Source organism: Amblyomma mixtum, chromosome 8, assembly GCF_055824585.1.
Source record: "Amblyomma mixtum isolate Tamu chromosome 8, ASM5582458v1, whole genome shotgun sequence".
In the NCBI taxonomy this organism is placed as follows: domain Eukaryota; kingdom Metazoa; phylum Arthropoda; class Arachnida; order Ixodida; family Ixodidae; genus Amblyomma; species Amblyomma mixtum.
The window spans coordinates 85,672,997-85,693,865 of record NC_143019.1 but is presented as its reverse complement, the minus strand read 5'-3'; the positions used below and the strand labels follow the sequence as shown (position 1 = coordinate 85,693,865).

The following is a 20,869-nucleotide window of genomic DNA, read 5'->3' as shown; positions in this document are numbered from 1 at the left end:
AAAGGCGCAAAAAATTGTATAACACAAATTCAACGCCAACGAGCGAGTGCCAGCGTGTTTTCGCAGCTACCTTCATCGCTTGACACTCGATTTCCCAGCCGCAGGAGAGAAAAACCTGTTCCAAACAAACGCAGGAAAGGCGGGGGAGGACTTCTGCATAAAGTCACCGCGCTGCGACCGGGCACAGTGAAAAAGTAGAATCGGAACCTCCTCGCCACTTCATGGAAGCCTCGCGGGTAGCGTGGTCGGGAGGGCGGCTTAAAATGCTCGGTCGTGGGTTGTAGAGTGAGCGCCTCCGCGCCGCTTCGGGGAACGGCACTGGAAGGGACAGGACAGACACATAGGAGCCCAAGGGGAAGGAACAAAGGCCGATAGAAAAGCCAGGAATGCGCAGGTTTTTTGGTGCGACCGGACCAAAAGCCTCCTAGAATACTTTCAGGCCTGCGCACTCGCTCCGTGACGTCACGCACCTTGACCGAGCAGTGCGGGAAAGTATCTGCCGGCGTCGCGCGCAGTGCATGCGGCACGCATGAGCTCCAAACATCGGACAATTAAAATTTAGCTCCTTCGCGAGTGAGTAAGAAAAAAGAAAATGGAGGCAAAAAAATCACCATATTACATTCTTGATGCCTTTATTTCAGTCATATAACTAATATGTCCCGGTCACGGTTCATTTGCACTTTTTTAATTTTCTCTCTTGAGCTGCGGCCTTCTTAGCCGTTAGCAGGTCCGTCTTCATCTGGACGTAATTTTTCATGTAGGTGTTCGTGGCAGCCCACAAAATGTTGGAAATCACTTTGTCCGGGTGATGTTCGTTGCAGCAAACATCCAACTCTTCGTCATCGCTCAACAAGTGCTTCAGCAAGCAAAGGAGCAGCTCTCTCTGATGGCGTGTGGAATGGAACTGCGCGGCGTTTTCTTTTGTCGTCAATTTTTCAAGCACAATTTCTGTGTGCAGAACAGCGTTCACAACGACAGGCTGTGGAAATTTGAGCGCTCCTCTAGTGAGCCCTTGAATTAGACAGTTCTCGTCCGGTGGAATGTCCCTGTCCTCTCTTGTAAGGTTTCTTGCATAAGCTTCGCAAGGAAGCTTGTTCAAGGCGGCGTGGGCGCAGAAACCAGCTATGTAAATTACTGCGGGCAAACTTTGTTTCTTTGAATTGATGTCATCCCATGTAACCGTGATGTTGTATTGGTCTTGCAATTTCCTGCCGTCAAATGTGATGGTGCTGGACTCTGAGAGTTCTTTCATATCTGGAAATACCAATGAGTCTTGAAGACGCAGTTTGGTTTCCGACTCAAATATTTGCTGAACAGAAATATGATAATTGGATCCAGCAAGCCGGCGGTAACGTCCAAACCTGCTCTCCAAACTATCTTAAGGGAACATCCCAAGCTGCCGGCTCCGTTGAATTAACCTTTTCTTGTTCGTCGATAGAAATGTTCTGGGCGATTTGTGACTAGTATGTGTTCCTGATAGAGTGAAGGGTGGGGCCGCTCGCGATGACGCTTGGACAAGTTGCGTTATCAATGGGCGATCACTTGAAAAAGAAGTGGAAAGAATTCCTGCACGAAAACCAAGAATTTTCTTTCTTCATCGATGCGTCGCTAGAGGCTGCCGCTAGCGAACATTTAAGAAAGCTGCTGCAATGAACGCGACAGTAACAAACCTTTTTGAGCCTCTGGCGCAGTCACCGGAGGCTCGCCATGTTTATCAGCCAGTCTTGAAGTTGTGCACTGTGAAATCCAGAGTAATCTTCGAAGGACTTACGAAGGCTGCTAGCGGATATATACTAGCCGTTTGCCCGCACACAGCCGCCCTGGCTTTGTCAGGGTGCTGCACGGGAAGGCAATATGGCGGTTGCCCGCAATTCACCTTCATGCAGCCCCCGCCTTTCATGCACAAACTGCATGTTTTGCCACTGCGAAGCTCACGCTAGCCCTTTTCTTTTCCTAGCCCTTTCAACAAAACCGTGTATGTGTTGATTATCGCACTTATGCGCACGCTGCCCCCCCCCCCCTTCCCCTAAAATATATCTGCTGGCGTACAACAGTCAATCTGCAGACCAAGCACCAAAACCGCAGCACATATCGCTCTGAATACAGGCTGTATGTCCGGTTTGAGCTCCGTACCGGACATATCGCTCTGAATACAGGCTGGTATGTCCGGTTTGAGCTCCGTACCGGACTAGTCTGTCCGGTTTGAGCTCCGTACCGGACTGGTCTGTCCGATTTGAGCTTCGAACCGGGAATGGACTGCCCGGTATGAGCTCCGTACCGGAGCGGTCTGTCCGATTTGGGATCGATACCGGACCGGTATGAACCGGTATAGCCAACAAACCGGACGGGTCTCGCCGGTATGAGAGTGATACCGGACCGGTATGAAACCGATATGTTCCGGTAAAATCCGGTTTGCCGCGATACCGGATTTTTCAATAGGGGTTGTATACTGACGAGCCATTCGCCATGGCGCAAAGGAGTAGGGAAGGAAAACGGGTTAGAGACCCATAGCACGGAAAGGCCAGTGAGCAGGCATTCGAGCAGAACCGGAGTAAATCAAGGGTGCGGTGACAGGTGGCGCAGGATGGAAGTACTGAAGCGCCTCAGTGACCTGCTCTTGTATAGCCTGTCGAAGAGCCGGGGCGAAATAAGGCGGCGCCTGTTGAGGGCTAGGCAGAAGTGAGAGTTGCCAAGCTACCTCTTCACGGACGAAATCTTTGATTTGCTGCAGCATAGAGGTGCTTTCAGCGTCAGGCGCCAGACCAGAAAGTGATTAAACGTGGGCTTGGTGTTGCCGAGTCAATAACCGCTGTTTGCGCAGCTGCTCGAAGCTCTGGCAGAGCGTGAACACCTCCCTAACGATGCGCAAGTTGTGGGCTAATAGCATCTGAAAGGCATCATCGTCGATACCTTTCAAGATGTGTTTTATCTTGTCGGCTTCGGACATGTTCGCATTGACACGTTTGCATAAGTAAATGACTTCTTTTATATAGCTGGTGAAGCTCTCGCCGACGCGCTGCGAGCGTTCACGCAAACGTTCAGCACGAAGTTCCCGGACAGAGGGGCGACCAAAGACTTCGGCGAGCTTCGTTTTAAAGGCTGCCCAAGTTCCGATGTCTCCCTCATGGTTCCGATACCAGAGGTTAGAGACCCCCGTTAGATAAAAAACTGCGTGGTTCAGCTTCGTATCGCCGCCCCATCTATTGTACAGGCTCACCCGTTCGTATGACGCGAGCTAATCTTTCACGTCATCCTCATCGGCTCCGCTGAAGATAGCCGGACAGCGCTGGCGAAGGGAGCCGCCACAGATGAGAGATGGACCCGCTTGCAGAGATTGATGTTGGACGTCTTCTGGCATTCCAAGCGTAGGAAGAGTGCGGCTACGCAGCTCCGCGATGGATATTTTTACCCGGCGACTCCACCAAATGCAAGATGGGTACTGAGATGGTTAGAGGCACTGAGCGCCGGCGGTCCGTAGACAGTGAGGTCGAGCACCGAGAGCACACACACAAAGCGATGGCAATGCCGCTGATGATGATTATGATGATGATGATGATGTACTCAGGCTCAATACAACGGTCAGAAGTTCGTCGTCGTCTTCGTCTGAAGAGGAACTTCTTCGTCGTTACAATATATTCGTTGTCCTTATATTTGTAATTCCCGATAGTGGGGCAAAATGACTAAATTGCTCTCGTGAACCGCATTTACAGGAGCTAACTCCTAATATCCTGCTCGGAACCAAGCTCCAAATTATGCCGCCGAATTTAAGTGCGTTGGCTCTTAGCTCGCTGCTTAGTTTTGGGCTGGCGGCTCCTGTGGCCTTCCAACCGCACGCTGTACTGAAGAGGTGAATTCGCTGGCTGTTCCTCTCTGATCTCCCTTAGCTGGTCCGTGAGCTCGTGGTCTTGTCAGCGCCAGTACATCTCCTCTTCAAATAGAATAAGCTTTTCGGTGTCATAGCTCTTCTTATCTCATTCCTGAATTGCAGCAGCTTCGGCGTCAGAACCATCCAAAACACAGACCTTGTAATCTTAACAAATGCTGCGCGCGATTAACTTCTCGGAGTGTTATTCGTGTTATGACGGGAACATCGACGGCAATGGCTCACTCCAGGAACTTAACATCCTTCCGACTGTTGTACCGTGTGTTAAGAAAAATAGCGAGCTTCTGCAGAAGGCGCGCGGTGCGCAAGGCGGCGCTAGTTTTTCTATATGCACTCGAGCATGGATAGTGATCTTAGACGTTTCATCCACACTACTATAACAGTTTTTTCACTCAAAACCATCACTAACGCTAAACATTCTCGTACATGAAATACATGTCATGTGAATTTTCTCGAAGTGCTTAGGATATAAAATCTGTTTCATAAAACATGTGTATACTATGTTTCTTTGTATTTAAATCTGGGCTCTGTGGGAAAAAATATTCAAAGCAGAAAAAATATGAAATTTCCAAGCTCAAAGTCAAGTTACACATTTCGTCTATAAAATAAAATCCTATTTGTGTGACTTGCATTGATATGTGTTGCATTCGGCACCTAAAATTGATTTGTCGCCTTTTTAGATGCTCGCAAATGCGGCCGCTCTTTCAGACCGCCACATAAAAATGACACTCATAGTTATGAGAGCTCTTGAGGAAAAGAAAAGATCAATTACCTTGAACGTATCCACTACGTCTATATGAGAAATTTACAAAACCGGGAGAGGAATAACTTTATACTACAGTAACCTTTGTTTTCAATAGATTCGCCGCTCGTGATTTCGTTTTCAAGGTGGACAAACTTTCTATTGCCAGTGTCTCAAGAGGATATTGCGCGCACTTCATTCAATACTCGCGTGCAAATCCTACCGATTACGTTGACATGGGCAACAGTACTTCACTCTTGGAGACGTCGACTCAAACACAAAACGATTATACTGATGCATAAAAGTAAGACCAAAGGAGAGACGTTAGCAACAAGTTTCGTCTTTGTACTAAGTCAACCACCGAAACGCCTCGACCGGAAGAATCCGTTATGGAGGTTTTCAACCAATACAAGCATGAATCTAAGTGCGCAATTGACAGCTTCAAAAATATATGATTACATGTATTTAAAAAAGAGAAGGGCTGAATAATTTCGTCGGTCAGATGGGGTAGTTCTATTGAACTGGTGGTGTCTCACTCAAATCTACAACAAAGCAAAGTCGAAAATAAAAACCACTCTCTTCCTTGAGCAATAGGTAAGAGTGTTAACATGATCTTCTCTGGAAGAGCCTTTTCTGTGTGTTCGTGTGGCTGTGTCGACGCCTATAATGGACGATAAGAAGCAACATCGAAAATAATTCGAGTGGGATGCAGTTAGCATTACTTTCGCCACAAAAGCTACTCGTAGATAAAAACAATGTGGGCGTAAAGTCGCATGCGTTGCCGCCAAATTGCGGTGAGCTAAACCGTGGTGTTACAAGTTTTCAGTGAGCTCTATGCAGCGCTGAACACATAAGTCTAATAGGATGTTGTCTTCAACTAGATGTAATGGCCGAAACGACGCACCCTTGTATTTTAAAAAATTCATTATACATATGTCGGCACATTTTTGTACATGTGCAACACTGTATGTATGCTGAGGATGATACTAACTAGGCCGCATAAAAACTAGTCTTTGAATGAAATTTTAGCCCACGGCATTTCGGCAAGCAGCAGGCAATGCGCTTACCACACTTCGTTTCGCTAATTAGTACTGGTACTTGCTAAATATTAGCAGCATTATTAAAATGCAGTACTACAAGCGCCAAATTACTGGTTCTTTACAGTATGTTTCCCATAATGACAGGACTATGTGTTTCTCTTTGCTGTACACGGCAGCAGAACTGTGCGCTTGATTTATTGTAGCAGTGTTAATAGCAGAAGTTGCTATGTAAGGGCGAGGCAGCAATACAGTTCTAACTCAGTGTGTCTTAAACATGATTACTGTTCACAGTAATACCACAGCGCGGATTCGACTGGCTCCGCTGCCCAAGGGAGAGTTGCCAGACAATAGTCTTACAGAGCACTCAGCAACGTGGGTCTTCGCAATCACCGAGCGAGAGTGCCAGCCGAGGAAGGGCAGCGAGAACAGAAACGCTTCCGCAAGGAGGAAAGGGAAGTAGAAGCACAGCCAAATGGCAGAATAAAGGTGCGTGTCGGTGACTGTCATTGCGTATATATGTATGAAAGTACACATCGCAGCATGGACTCATTAGTGCAGAAAGAAAGCACTGGCGCAGCATTGATTAGCCTGCCAAGTATTCTCTAAGCGTCCCATTCTTATTTAAGTATACTCCGCACAGGAATGATAATTTTGAGCTTTTAGTGCCCGCTTACGGAATTGCTGTGTCCATCGTCTTTATTCTTTGGTTCATCTTGAAAATCGCGCCCAACTGGCCGCTCTAGCATTTCCATGCGCTAGTGTTCCTCTCTCAGCATTCGCTGAAACGACAAGATGCTGCACGTGTCAGAGAGATAGAATTGTGAGCATGATAAACAAAAAGAAAGCACCGAAGTCGGATCCGAAAGTATTTCTGGTGTTTATAAGGCATGGCTAAGGTAAGGTGCCTGGTATACAGTTGTGCGAAAAGTGAACTCGAAGCTTTCTCATAGAGTTGTCAGCATCTTGCTTTCTTTCAAGTGAATTAGCACCCTTTATTTCACAAATAGATTGGCTGTGTGTGTACGGTAGCACGTCGTCCGCCATGTTTTTTGCTGGCAAATTTTATTACCTCCAGGAATACCAAAATTTTTCCCAAGCTTGAACTGCTCTGTGATCCTTTGGGCGTTTACATGGAATGTCCTCAGATGTCACTTTTGCGATGTGCGTCAGTTATGACACTTCGCGCGAACCTATGAATATCCCAGTAAAGAATCCATCTGCTTTTCCTGGTGGAGAACTTATTTTCCTTTTGTCCTAAAGCCTCATACTAGAGCGAAAAAATTTGTTTTTGGTGGCAAAATATGTCCCCGAAAGGGCTCATGATTGCGATTATGACTACGGGGCGGACAGTGACGGCGCTGAGTGCATCGATTTTTTGAGCACTGTTTCTTAGGCGGAGCTTGCAGGGTTACAATATGTTTATTTGCTTTTCCTTCGCCCAACCTAATTCGTGCCGGCCTTTCAATTAAAAGAAACGATTAACATAGAGCGTAAATGTCGTGTCTCACATGCTCCAAAAAACACTAGTTTCGGAAGCACCTGGATTGCAGCTTCATACTTAGTTTTCGTCGCACATTCGCAACTTTGTGCCCATTCAGATAACATGCGAGGTAACCATGTCTTTTGAAGTAGTCCTTACTGTTGGCAGACCAGTACTCTTCAGTTGTTCGTTGTCAGAAGAAATGGGACGTCAAGCAATTTCATTCGTGCCTCCCAAGCCTCCTCAGAAGCTATTATCAATCTCTCCAGGACAAGGAACGGTCGACAACACTCCGCCAGCCACGAACTCCAATAATTCGTAGCCAGCCAACATTTCCCTTTTTAAACTACGTTTTCCATTTGGTTGGCGGTGAATGGACACGGAGGCTTTGTTTCCACGGAATAAAACAAATTGACAGAGATTATGACTAGTTCCCAGCTTTCCCTGGAAAACTTGCCTGTAAATAGGTCCATAGAGCGACGCCCATTCCAGTGCCTTCTTGCGGCAAAAATCCGGATGGTTTATCTCCACATGTCCCACGAATGATGTTGTCGGTGGCATAGGAGGGAGCTTAGCGCCCGGAGGAAGCCTTCGATGGCGCGGCCATTTTCGCACCAAGAGCCAAACTAGCAGATAAGTAGTTGCAGCTACCAGAAGTGTACCGAAATCCATGGTCTGAAGAACTAAAGGATTTCTTGCCTTCCGTTGAACTTAGGTGCTGCGTTGTAATCTCTGAAAAGCACATCCTGCAGTCATTGTGGAGATACTTGGCAGGAGATACAGTTGCACACTAGGTACGCCTAGACGGTATGGAGGAAAATGCATATATTTTCATTCAAATGCTGTAAGGTGCATACTAGATGCCTACAACTGGAGATTTGCGAATCAACGCATCACACGTGTAGACAATAAGCTAAGAAGGAACACTGACTTTCAACAACCTTAGTGATGCCTTTACCCTTTCACTTCCCCCTTTTACCGGCCGAACGAGCTAATCCAACGTGCAAAGAAGAAAAAGTGTCCAACGGCTATGTCGAGCACTGCTTTAAGGACATTAAAATTTCTTTAGGACCCCCACAGGTCCCATAAATGCGACAAGCGTAAAGAGGGACAAAAGAATCTATATCAAACTCACTCTGAGCTTTCTGCATTGCTGGGTGGCATGTACGCTAATTTCACTCTAATATTTTATTCTCTGCCTCAGTCCATGACCTAACAAGAGTTTATGAGCTCAACTTCGGTCTCCTTACTCGCGGGAATACGAAAGCTGTGCGCGGCTCGTCACCTGCGCCATCTACTGGACCAGCACCGTACATTGGGAGGGAGCTTTTAAGCCGGTGCTGCATGATGGCGCTACATCTGCACGCCAAGCACGGAGAATATTTACCGGAAATAGAGGAGGTTGGGAAATTGTTTGCCAAATAACCAATGAAAGACTTTATTTCGCTCCTTAGGCTATAATTCTGAATACGGTAAAGAGAAATCTTATGCTCAATTTTAGACACCTTTTGGTCTCAATGTGAGCCCTAAGGGACAAACTAACCGCTGAGAAGTAAATACTGCTGCTTGTTAGCTTTGAGAACCAGCCGTCTTTGAAAAAAGGGTAGCAGCTACACGCAGCATTCTTTGAAATGCAGGAAAGGATTATTAAATGTGTTTTTGGCTGATTGTTTTGCTTTTCTCTGCTGAAGGGCTCTGTTCTGGCAGCATTAATGCCACAGAAAGCATAAAACAGTTCTCGCATTGCTGCCCCCAACCGTCGATAATGTTTAACGGGGCACCAGAGGTACAACCGGTCGCTCAACATCTATTCCCGTCCTCAAGGATTGCGTTGTTCGCGTTTGCTCTCTTCCTGTGTATTCGCTTTTTTGTGCGTTTGGCTTCGTGGATCCTTATATCAAAAGTGCGATCTTTTCAAGGAATATTTTGCTCATGCCTTTCGCCTGACCGGGCTCAGCTGGAGTTCGTGACATTCCCGGAATTTCGGGCCAAGCACAAGTTGGCATCATTCATGATGTAAGACAAAAAAGAGATTAACCGAATGGCTGCACAACAGAAAGTGATAGGCCGCAATGTCTATCGGCACTGGCTGGGAGCGGTCGCGAAATTCTGTAGCGCACGTGCGAAAATTCTATTATTTCAGGAATCGAACGGAAGAGCTATGTGGGCCTTATGCTAGAAGAAACAAGTACCACTATTTCAAGTACCGTCTCTATTGAAAGCGCTCCTTTCGGGGGCTCCCGAGTTTCTACACGGCTGCCCTGGATGGTTGTACCGAACAGGATACAGCCCGCTCTATCGCAGCACGCGGCAGCGAGACGATACGCACAGGACAGCAGGCCTTAGTGGTTCCACTGGAAATGTAAGATTTCCGACACACCCTCCACATGCCTTTAACTTACGTCATGGGGAGGAGCGGCGTCCGCAAGGGCCTCGTGGCGCAATGCGTAACTCGCTAGTAAGACGTGCCGGGCGTCTGTCCAAATGCGAAGTTCGAGTGAACAAAGCTCTCTTTTGAGTTGAACGTATTGCTCATTTCATATGAGGTTACAAAATAGGTGGGTATCAACTTTCCCCCCTCTTAACACAATGGTCCGGTGGTCGAGTCTCCTCTGTTGTGGTGCAGGTGAATCAGAAAAGCTTTATATCTTAATAGCGCGCTGACAACACTCATGAAAAAAACAAGAGCCAGAAACCAGTTACGAGCGCGCAGCCGCGAGGAGACATCAGCGCTGTAATGTCGTCCGACTGCGCTCATTGCATGAAGCAGCTTCTGAGCGGTCGGCGCCCACTGTATCGGACGGTGTCTGAGCGCCCGGTGCAGAACAGCAATAGCAGCCAGTTCGTTGCGCCGCCCACCAGGCCACCCGGCTCCCGCAGCCGCGACTCCGAGAATCGGAACAAAGGGTAAATAAAAATATGCATAGAACACTCCGACCACCCACGTGGTTTCCGTATTCATTCGTTTCGGGCTCGGCAACTACGCGGGCGCTAGGCCTCACGCTCCCTGGATGCGGACCAAGTGTGTCTCTCAAGAAGATACTCCAGAGAAAACTTGACGAAAAATCTGCTGAGCACGTAGAAAAGTTGGAACATGCTGCAGCGCAATATACTTCGCTCGCAAGAAAGCATGCCGCAGTTCTTAGCGATCAAAATTCAAGCTAGACCCAGCACTTGCCTTCTGCGGTCAAAGAGCGTTCCTCTAACCGAATAGACAGTCGTCCAATGTTCCATGAGCAAGCATCACGCTGGGGGCCAGGGGAGATAAATTCTTTCTCCCCGTTTAACCACGGCTGACAAAATTCAATACCACCGGACCCCACACAGTGATCGGGTACGCTGTCGAGAGCGCCCCTTTCATCTAGGGCGAGAATGGCACGCTGAGCACTGCCAGGACTGAATGTTCTGTTTTTTTAGTCGCCGCTTCTGTCACTCCTGAACATTTTCCAAGGTAAAAAATGAGGAAGGACTTGTCGAGCACTGCATAAAGCAACCTTGAGAATACATGAGCATGCTGCATACATATTGTTAGAGCCATTCAAAGCGAGATAAAAGAATACCTCGAAAATGGCGTACAGCGACAGGTACACTGAGGGCTGCACGCTCGGGAGCGGCAGGAGGAGAATAGAATCGAACGCTCGCTGAACGAAAAAGCAATACTTACCTGCAATAGACGATAGAACAGACTTGAGCAGAAACCTCTCTGCGTTCCCGCCGCTGCCGATATAAGGTGGGCGTGTCGGCCACAATACGGTAACTTGCAGTTCTCACAGCACCAGCTGTCAACAGGGAGGTTCAACTGAAACAAAGGTTTATTTTATTCCTGATACAGTATCATGAGCTAAGAATAACTGTTTAGAATGGTTCGGCTGCTTACCTAGACCAAGTCAGACGTGGCTGCGCACAAGCATTTGAATAACTGTAACGCAACGAAACAAAGATGAAAGGCTGGAAAATTAAACAGTAAATAAAACATAACCAAAGCATATCTCACGCAAGGGAACGCTCACGGCCAGAGCGTGTCTCTAGTCATAGTAAAAAGCGCTCGTGCATTCCAGCTGACGAGGAGGAGAGTGCAACCCCCCCCCCCCCCCCCCCCCAGGACTTTCTCACTTTCTCACGCAACCATACACACTCTATATTGGGACTAAAATTAAAACAATCAAGAAAGTGTGTCTCAGCCCGCACCACGTGATCATACAGTACATGCGTTGCGCGGCTTGTGCAAACTTTAGCAATCCAAACACAGCGGGAGTTTCACGTGAAAGGAATGTTCATAGCAATTTGCCGCCAGCGCAGCCAAGAGTAGCGGCGGAAGAGGGACAGCCGATAGGGACGCCGAACGCTAGTCAGGCGCTGGTGCGCAGCTTTCGCCTCTAAATCATTGTCGCTTGACACTACGCGCTCATATGAGGTATTATCAGTTTCCTTGTTTTCGCTTACATGTCCCTATGACACGCTTATCGGATGTTTATTCGTGGGGTTCCAACACGAGAGTTTCCGTCCGCAACCGTATTGTCGTTAAAATAAAGAATATAAAACGGGCTCCATTCCAACATCCTATGCAGCTGCAGGTTTCCATCTGCTCCAGTATTGGCGAACGGCCTGAATCCCGCTCCGATATTTTTACCTTTTTATCAAAACACGGCGCACATGCTTGCTGTCACATTACATACCCGACTAAGCAGCGCGCCTTTCCCCCTGCAGCTGTGCATTTTTTCGGTTCAATTATTTATTATTATCGTTTGTTCAGCACAATAGTTAACATCACCGTCTGGATCCTTAGCCAAAAGTTGGTTATCGATCCATGCAATAAAAGCAAGGAGATTATTGAGGACAAATGCTTTTTCTACTGCATGCCAAAATAATACACATATGAATGGCGGAAAAATGCGAAGTATTTGGTGGTTCAAATTACAGAAATACATAAGAGCTAATGACAAAAAAAATGGAACAGGGCAAAAAATCAAAGATATGAGAGCAGGAGAAGCATTCTTTATACAAAATAAACGCCGTTGCTTTAGAAGTGATTATTCGCTGATAAATATGGATAGCAAACCCAACATCGACAATACAGCGAATAATAAGAGACAAGCACTAAGCGATTTGAATTGTAAATCAGGCAATTATTTGAGACAGAAAAAAGGTCTTCAGTGAAATATAAGGATCAAACGTTTCCTGGGCTTTTTTCAGGCACACAACATTTTCTTTTCATTGCATTTGAAAATCTTGCCTTCTGCGGCGGTTTCCACGAAGCACATCGCCACACTTTCCAACGCCGCCCATTCCAGTCCTGTTCACAAGGTGTGGCTTGTAAGCGAGCGCCCCAAAAAGAAGTTGCCACAAGCAAGCCAATGTTGGATTTGTACAGGGTGACACGACGCGGTACTGCCGCGCAAGCTACCAGCCGACGAGATTGCCAGGAGGGTACCACCATAATAGCACAGTGAATGTCGTTAGAAAGCAGGGAGTTGTTCACTTGAATTTTTACTATACCCATTACTCGGTACTGGAGTTTTGCCAGCCATACGGGATTTACTAAAGAGTAAAAGGATTGATTGATTGATTGATTGATTGATTGATTGATTGATTGATTGATTGATTGATTGATTGATTGATTGATTGCGTATAAGGCACAGAACTAGCGAGTCTAATACGAGGCAAAGTCCGCCTCGGGGATAACAAGAATACCAGGAACAGCAGACCATCAGCATAGCAATAACAGATCGTATAGCAGCCGGGGGTTTCCGGCAGTGAGGTGGCGGATGACATCAGGAAGTTTGTGGGGATGACTGGCCGCAGCCGCTAATAGAGAGGGGGTAATTGAACTAAATTGGGAAGAGCATCTGTTTCGAACGATGACGCAATTTTCATGCCGTTGACAATTATACGAACAAATTACTAAATAATTGTTAAAAGCTTTCACTAACACGTGTGTACCGAGAGGCAGTAAACGTTGCGGACACACGCAGAAAAAACACATGACATGTGGGAACAATCACGAAGGCGACCAAAAGTAAACTGAGGAAGTTTTCTTCGACTCTATAGCGTACAGCGCGAAAAATGACTCCCTTTCCATCAAACAATGGGCTCTCAGTGGTCATTTTGGCTATTCGTAGGGTTAAGTTATTTTTTAACCTAAGTAATGAATCGCACTGGAAATAACAACTACAGCCGTTGCCTAAATCAGTGCCGGCTTAATCCAAAATTGTGTGCTCCTGTTGCGTGCACTCAATGACAACCAAATTACTTTCGTGAGAGTTCGAGCCACAAGGTAGATCTTGTGTCTAAGGCTTGTTTTTACACACATCCGTCTTTTTTTAATAAGCCCCACTATAGTAAAACAAAAAAAAACACACTGACCGAGCCACAGTTCCCAAAGAAACCTGCGACTAGTATAAATCCGGTGATCTGAGAGGAAAAAAAATGTCGCTGAGACGTTCAGAAGATGCCTTCTTCATAGAGTGGGACAGGATTCGAAATCTGTAGGGAGGACAGTTCTTTTCCTTCATGATAAAACGTGTCGTTCAGCGCTGCGCTAGTTAACAGCCCGTCTGAGGAATTTTACCTGACCTTTACTTTCTATTGGTGAAAAAATAGCGCCAAACCATACAAACCACAAGAAAGAACGGAGACGAGACACAGGCGCTAACTCACAACTGAACTCCACCATTCCTTCCCCTTGAACCTTCACCTCATATAAGGTGCCTAATGGGTTCAATAAATTTTAGTTCTTAGCGCTAATGTCTTGTCTTCATTCTTTCTAGCGGTTCACATGGTTTGGCGCTATTTTTTCTCGAATTCAAGTATCACCAATTAGCCCAAAAGGAGGTGTTAATGCAGTATTTGCGTTGTCTAATATGCAACGTCTATTGACTTACTGCACGGCCTCTAGTTATAGGGGACCCGTAATCGGGTTCGGAGAAGCATTGTGTGTTCAATGCAGCCCATTTTATGCTCCAAATTTCTCTTGTAGAGTAAGCCTGTCGTAAGATAGGGTTTATTTAGAAAAGCTTCGCAACATTATCAGGGCCAGCAGCACTCCAACATCAGCCAGTCGAGCCAGGAAAGCACACCAGGCGATGGCTATGCGGCTAACGCGTATGTCCGTCTTCTTCTTTACATCAACTCCCGTGCAGACGGGGAGCCATCGTGGTGACTTAACGGGCGGGTAAGACAGTTGGGTCATAGTAGGGCTTGAGGTGCTGGATATTTACAGTCCCGCGGCCGCTGCATGGGAGATCGGGAAGCGGCATAAATGGCTCCGGAATCAGTAGCACCTTGATTGTCTCCTTTGTCTTTTGCGTTTTTGCATGTGGGGCATATTCATATTTGCTAAGCTTATTCCGATTTACATTTGTACTGTTTTACGGTCAGCCCAACACAGGTTCCGGCATGGTACAATTGGTTGCATTCAGCACACGTGACAGAAATCATATCGGGCGTAAATTATTCATTGCATGAGGAACAAAAATATGTGCACATCGTTCGCTGCAGGAAAAAAAGAACGAAAAAGCGAAAGCAGGATATCAGGGTGGTGGCAGCGGCATCAAGCAGTCCTTATTTATAAACGCCAGCACAAGAAACGACACCAACCTGCTAAAAAGCAGCGCAGCATTCAAATGGTGGTATTCTGTGCTGCCGCTACCGCCGAGTGCCGGGCGGACCGTGGAGTCCGTCCTTTATCTTCACAGCTAGCCGCTTGCCGCGCCAGCTGTGACTTCAGGCAGTTCGCTGGTTTTGGCAGATCTACCGCACTTGCGTAGTCGGGTTCCTTCCCCACTTTCAGCGTGGGCAACGAAACCGCGATGGAGGCTAACTGCGAGAAAGCAGAGCAGCGTTCAAAAAGGATTCTTTCGTTCTGCCGCTGCCCCCGAGAGCCCAAATCGATATATGCACTTGTATACGGCGAAGTAAGCATGGGTTAGCAGAGTAAGAAATTGGTTGCCTCTCGATCGCGCACTCGGACAACATTGCGACCACCACAGCTCTTTTGGAAATGTTTCGGTACTGTACGTTACAATCGTGGAGATACTGGTTACGCTTCTCAACCTGCGCAAGTTTTCCACCGTCAATACGGAAGTTACAGCTGTTCACTAGTGACCTAGCCGCCGTCTACGCACAAAGTAGCCTAAGATCGGATCCCTTCCCACCCCCCCAAAGAAGACGCAACGCAGACCGTCGAGTGCAGCTGACACGGCCATCGACACCAATCCTCCGGCGCCTATACAACCGATACCGTCGAGTAGCATTGTCATAGTAACTGACACTAGGCCACCGCCACTGATGATTTGCCACCCGCTGCAACACGACCACCTTTTTAAAATGACGTGATTTAACGCTAAATATTGGCTGTAGACCCTCGAGCCTGTCGCCCTCTGTAATGGCTGGAGCAACGTGCGTAAGCTAAGTAACGTGTACTTTGCCCTTGAAGAGTCTGCCCAGACGCGTTTCGCAAAGCACGAGGGTATCCTTCCCAGCTGAGAGACGTTTTGCCGCAACTTCCTGGCCACCTTCCTCAACGCCGACAGCCGACAGAAAGCTGGAGCTGCGCTGCACCCCACAAACCGGCGCACGAACGAAAGCGTGGGCTTGTAATTTGAAGGCTTGGCCCGTCTTTTCATGGACGCCTACTCTAACATGGCATAGGAGAAGAAGCTTCGCCACCTCATGCGTGGGATAAGCAAGTGTTGTTCCCGGGTATAGTAGCAGCTCATCCCAAAGTTGAATTTCTCCTCGAGGAGACCACCATGGAGACGATTCTAACAATGGGCCCGGGAACACAATCGAGACATCAACGGAATGGCGCCCGAAGCATTTTCGTCACACCTCGGTGGAAGTCCAGACGATTTGCGCGAACTCATTCGGTCTGTTTTCCGGAAGGAACTCCAAAGGTCCAGTCTGCCCCAGGTTCGCCGCTGGAAGCGCTGAGCGTCATCAGGGTCGAGAATTCCCAACGCGCCACATTTTTCGATGATAGACCCAAGTACGCATCCGTTGTACGCTGCACGCCTGGCCACGGTTCCATTACTGCGACACCTGCCGCGAGCAACATCGGCCCATATCATAACTGCACGTGCTCCGTGTGTGTCACGCCTTCGAAAGTCAGATTAAGGGCGTACGCGGGACTGCGGGCCTTTCTGCTACCACTGCAAGGAGCATGGTGGCCCCTACTGAGCATGTCCGTACCGTCAACTGGGTTTTCGCGGTTTCCGAACCTACGTGGCGTGTCCTCGAAACAGCGAAAGACCATGTGAGATTGAACACCACCTCAGGACGCGCCATAAGCATATCTACTCCGGAAGGTGCGTGTGCCGTTTTCATTCACCTCTGCGCTACTGCACTCCGCTACCGCCTAGTGGTTGAGCATCCGCCTCGCATGCGGCAGGTGCGGGGTTCCATCCCCAGTGCCGGCGGGTACCCGGTTCAATGCAGCTCGAGATAACAACTCAGGTAATGATAAGAAGGTTTTTTTATCACCTATCAACTCCAATTAACGACTTAAAGACGTGGTTCACAGTTATGAAGTTAAAGTTGTGTTTTCTGCACCTTTGAACCCGCTATATTTTGTCCCTGCGCACAACGAGAAATTGATTTCTCACCCAGTATTAGCGACCACAAATGTCATGCATCACGAGTCACGGTATGCGCCCTGTACTTATTCAGTTACCTTATGTGGGAAGGTTTCTGTTCGAAAGACTGGCTGGTCTATGAATGTCCGTCTGAAGAAGCATTCAGTGCCCTCATCATCCGACCCATATGTGGCGGCCTATTGTAGGAAGTTCCGAGAAGGGAAAAAGAAAGACAAAAATAAGGGTGTCGTCCGCTGTTTTCGCAACACTAAGGACGAAGGATCCTGATTTAATCAAGAAACACAGGTAATACGTGTACCACGCAGCCTTCTTGTTCCCTTGCAGACTGTTAATGTGAATGTGATGGCAACACGTGATTTATCACGGCAGCGTCCCAGTTTTGGTTGCTCGTCGCGTAGCTGCTGTAGTTTTTTAGTGGTGATCGATATATATTTCTCATGTAGATGCCAATAAAATCAGTTGAGATCCTTCGCATATCCGGCCTTTTACGCGGTTCTCTGTCTTTTTAGCGCGCTGAATTTCTTTCCGCCATGACACATCTCTTGGTTACACGAAGTTTGAACGCATTAATGACCTAAGAACATTTGCATTTACCACGAGATGTAAGCCTACCAGGAGACAGAACAATAAACCCAAACTTCGTCCTCAAAATGCTGTTTAGGTGGGCCAACGTATGCAGTTCGATAGAACATGTGCCTTTTGTAGTGCCTGCTAGAGCGAGGTTCATCACATGGTTCTTGATAACCACAAAGTGAACAAGGGATGGAAACCCTAAGAGTGCTTTCCAATGCTATTGTTTATTTTATAGTTTTAGCGCTTATGTTTGAATTTTGTTGTGTCTGCAACTGCAGCCTTGTATTTCTTCCATTTCCTTTGAGAAAACTTTTATTCCATAAGCTAAATAAGAGGTCCTTGATTGATTGTCATACGTTAGGTGGCGTTTGGTCCACGCAGTTTTAAATATTAACAAAATATCCCAGCTTCCCGTCTTGTTTATGGAAAGTGAGGGAAATTCCGGCTTCTTCTCTTAATCTGCCATCACTCTGGTACTGGGCGGTGGATAAACACTCGAAACTTCTGTCATTTCAAGAACTACTTTCTATGACTAGGACGATAAAAGGGACCGGCCGAGTCGGTCACTGATGTACAGTCTTTGTCAAAAGTAACCAGGCTACATGGTTTGCTTCTAGCCCGTACAGTGGAGCCCTTACAGCTTCCAAGAGTCTGAAATGGTCGTTAAAGGTAAGGACTGGAGGTCTTCTTACCTTCCAAGAACTTTCGGTCTTTAGGAAAGTCGCAAGGGCTCCGCTATGCAAGCTAGAAGCAAACCGTGCAGCCTGGTTACTTTTGACAAAGACTGTACCTGCACATTTCCGGCACGTTTTCTTAACTCTGCCGCGTTCATCGTAAAACCAAGCAGTATTTGCCGCCTGTAGCCGCGCTTCATCAAATGCCTCTTTTCTCGTCATTATTTCTTTTATTTTTGATCATTATCTCTACTTCCAAAGCCGGAAACTTCTTTCGGCAAAAACATTGCGGTGCGTGCTCTATTGCTGTCGCTCATGTCCTGCTGTAACGTGGCGTTGTATTCAAATCGATGTTGCGCCTCCTGCCTTCGGGCCCGATAAGCAATGTTGACAGTGTGTTGGGGGCACTCAATATTTTCTAAACAACGGTTGCCTCAGATGGAAGACATCTTTTTATTTTATAACACTGGAACATATTTTTTTTCTTTTTATTTAAGAATATTAGAAATTATATTCCCGGAGGTGCCTGCTGCACGTTTTGTTATGCACCTTCCTCTCCTGCGCGCATGTAGCTCTTTCGAAAATGAGGTAAACACAACTTGCGGCCTGCTTTATCTTGGAATAAGTTTTTTTCAAATAACGGGCGCCTACAATGCCACTCGGAAGCGCCGATATATCTTGGGGACCAAAGCGAGCGCCCCTAAAAGGTCATTAGGAAGAATATTTCTTTTTAATTTAAGCGATCAAGTTCGCATGCAATAAGATGCTGGGCTTAACAATGATCGTCATGTTGAAACGAAGCATTTTTTTCTAGATTGCTGCAAAAAATCACCTGTCATTCGTCATTTCTTTCGTTGTTTTTGTACTTTGTATTTTGCAACTAATTTAAGATGAGCGAAAAGCTTAAAAAAACGCGGTTTCAATGAGGCTGACGAATACATTCCTGGTAACCATGAAAATAAACTCTTCCGTATATCTTCTTTCACACGATATGGTCACAATGTGTGATGTGGTGAAATTTGAAAGGATGAACTTTTAGGATGAATGATAGGTTGATTGAGAATAAGATAATAAGTTAAAGGATAAGCCAAAAAACTTCACATCGCATTTTACTTCGCATACGTTTGAAATACTTCGACGCCTACGAGCTTCATGTAAACTCTGCAACGTCATTTATGCTCTCAGAGCTTGTCTCGCTTAGGCAATCAAGGGTTTGGGACAAATTATTACGGTTAGTTCCGGTCGCTGCGACAGCACTTCGTTGAAACCGAAATGTCGTCCGCGACAGTTCTAAGGGGGGGTACACCAAAGAGCTGTCAATGCCATCTCATTCGCAGGACAAAAGGCGACACGGGTCCTGGCTTGTGGCCAGTGTGCCAAATATACTCCAGCAGTCTAGTGCCCATGCAGAGGTCAATGGACGGCGCATACGTTCTCTGGTATGCCTCAAACCTAACCTACAAGTTTCCACTATTCAACAACTAACTTGAAAGTGCATGTCAACCGCACCTGAATCAGCGAGAACCCATGACGTCACTGCGCGTAAAACTGCAATGAAATATGCCTTAATCCTTGTGCCGGATCGCTCAGACAATTCCCGTTCGATGTTTGCGTGCATCGACAAAGTGCTTGGTAAACTCATTTGTTCCCACTTTGAGCTATCCAGCCTGCTTTGTTTGCCTGCAAAAGAACTGCTGTCTTCTTTCCCTGACTCAGCGTGGTTTGGTATTTTTTTGTACTTCTCTCTTTCATGCTTCGTCTTTCCTACACGAAAACACAAGTGAGGTACTTTCAGTGCGTACCATTGCTAAGGCCTTGGGACGACAGCTCGCTGGCTCTCCATGAATCAGACCCGCTTCCGACGTTAGCAGCCTTTCTATACAGCTTTATATTGTCGCTAAAAAAGACTCTAGTATCGTGTTTTTGTTTTCAACCGAAATAAGCACCGTTAGAATCCATTGCCGGAACTGTCAGCCGGATAAAGTACCTCCATTAAGTGAGCTCCCAATCCCCAAAATTCGCCACAAGCATTCTCAGCGCACATCGAGCGCCATTTCGTAACTAAGCCGGACGATCCGTTTCACTTTCTGCGATGTACCAATGCAGCACGTTTTGTCATTCACGACTTTCCTTCCTTTTATCACTTTTCAGCTCTTTCCTACTTCCTACGTCCGTTTCGCCTCACATCTCTATGCTTCGAGTCCTTGAAGCTACAAAATGCGGCCCTGCTCGTCCAGTAGTTATTTTTCCTCTCAGTGAGAGTGAAGCTCTTGGAAACCTTTTCTAAAAAATACCCCTTCCCATCAAGTTTTTGCCCGAAACCAGCGGCCATTTTATATGCGAACTGATAATTATCTTTAAACAAGATCCTTCATATTGCGGTGTAAGCAAAGATGATCTGTTCAGGTTCTACTTTCAGCACAGGTATTTATTTGTTGAGTGGCTTGCAAGCTCACCTTATACAGCACATATCAACAATACTTTTTCATTGCTCGACGCTTTACCATCCACATTTGTGGTACCAACGAACGATCATAAAAAAACTGTTCAACACTTCCGTGACGTGATTTGTATTCTTATCATCGCTACTCCTAATCATGTCAGTGTCCCCAAGGACTATAACAAAAATTGCGAAAATCGCGTGCACATTTCCCCTAGTCAGCTCTGTTTCCCTTACAACGATAACAGTTTTCCCCGAGGAGGCGAATACTTCGCTTAAGTGGGTTGGTATGGAGAATCCGCTGCTGCTATTACCACTATGATAGATGTAGTGGCTGTGCTAGACGCCTACAGGGCCCTGAACAACACAATACATTTAATCGAAGGCAAGATCGGGGCAGATTTCTTCACAAGAGATCCTGACTTCGTGCTCTTGCCCATGCTC

At 46.8% G+C, this 20,869-nt stretch overlaps 2 protein-coding genes across 6 annotated transcripts in view; both read right to left on the bottom strand.

Moving 5' to 3' along the window:
* LOC149333281 (cytochrome P450 2U1-like) overlaps positions 1–11,239 on the bottom strand; it is a 92,986-nt gene extending 81,747 nt beyond the window's left edge. For 2 of the 5 annotated variants that reach the window (XM_089558631.1, XM_089558632.1), the window contains exons 1-3: positions 11,023–11,184; positions 10,810–10,944; positions 7,603–7,877 (exon numbers count right to left, since the gene is read on the bottom strand). In XM_089558631.1, coding sequence (XP_089414757.1) covers positions 7,603–7,817 — 215 coding nt within the window. In that variant the 5' untranslated portion in view covers positions 7,818–7,877; positions 10,810–10,944; positions 11,023–11,184. Of the gene's footprint in view, positions 1–7,602; positions 7,878–10,809; positions 10,945–11,022 lie in introns of all 5 variants that reach the window. The other 3 variants (XM_089558630.1, XM_089558629.1, XM_089558633.1) reach the window with 3 other exon arrangements.
* LOC149333282 (uncharacterized) lies at positions 671–1,252 on the bottom strand. The gene has a single exon (XM_089555798.1). The coding sequence runs from the start codon at positions 1,250–1,252 to the stop codon at positions 671–673; it is 582 nt and encodes a 193-aa protein (XP_089411924.1).
* Positions 11,240–20,869: the final 9,630 nt, after the last annotated feature.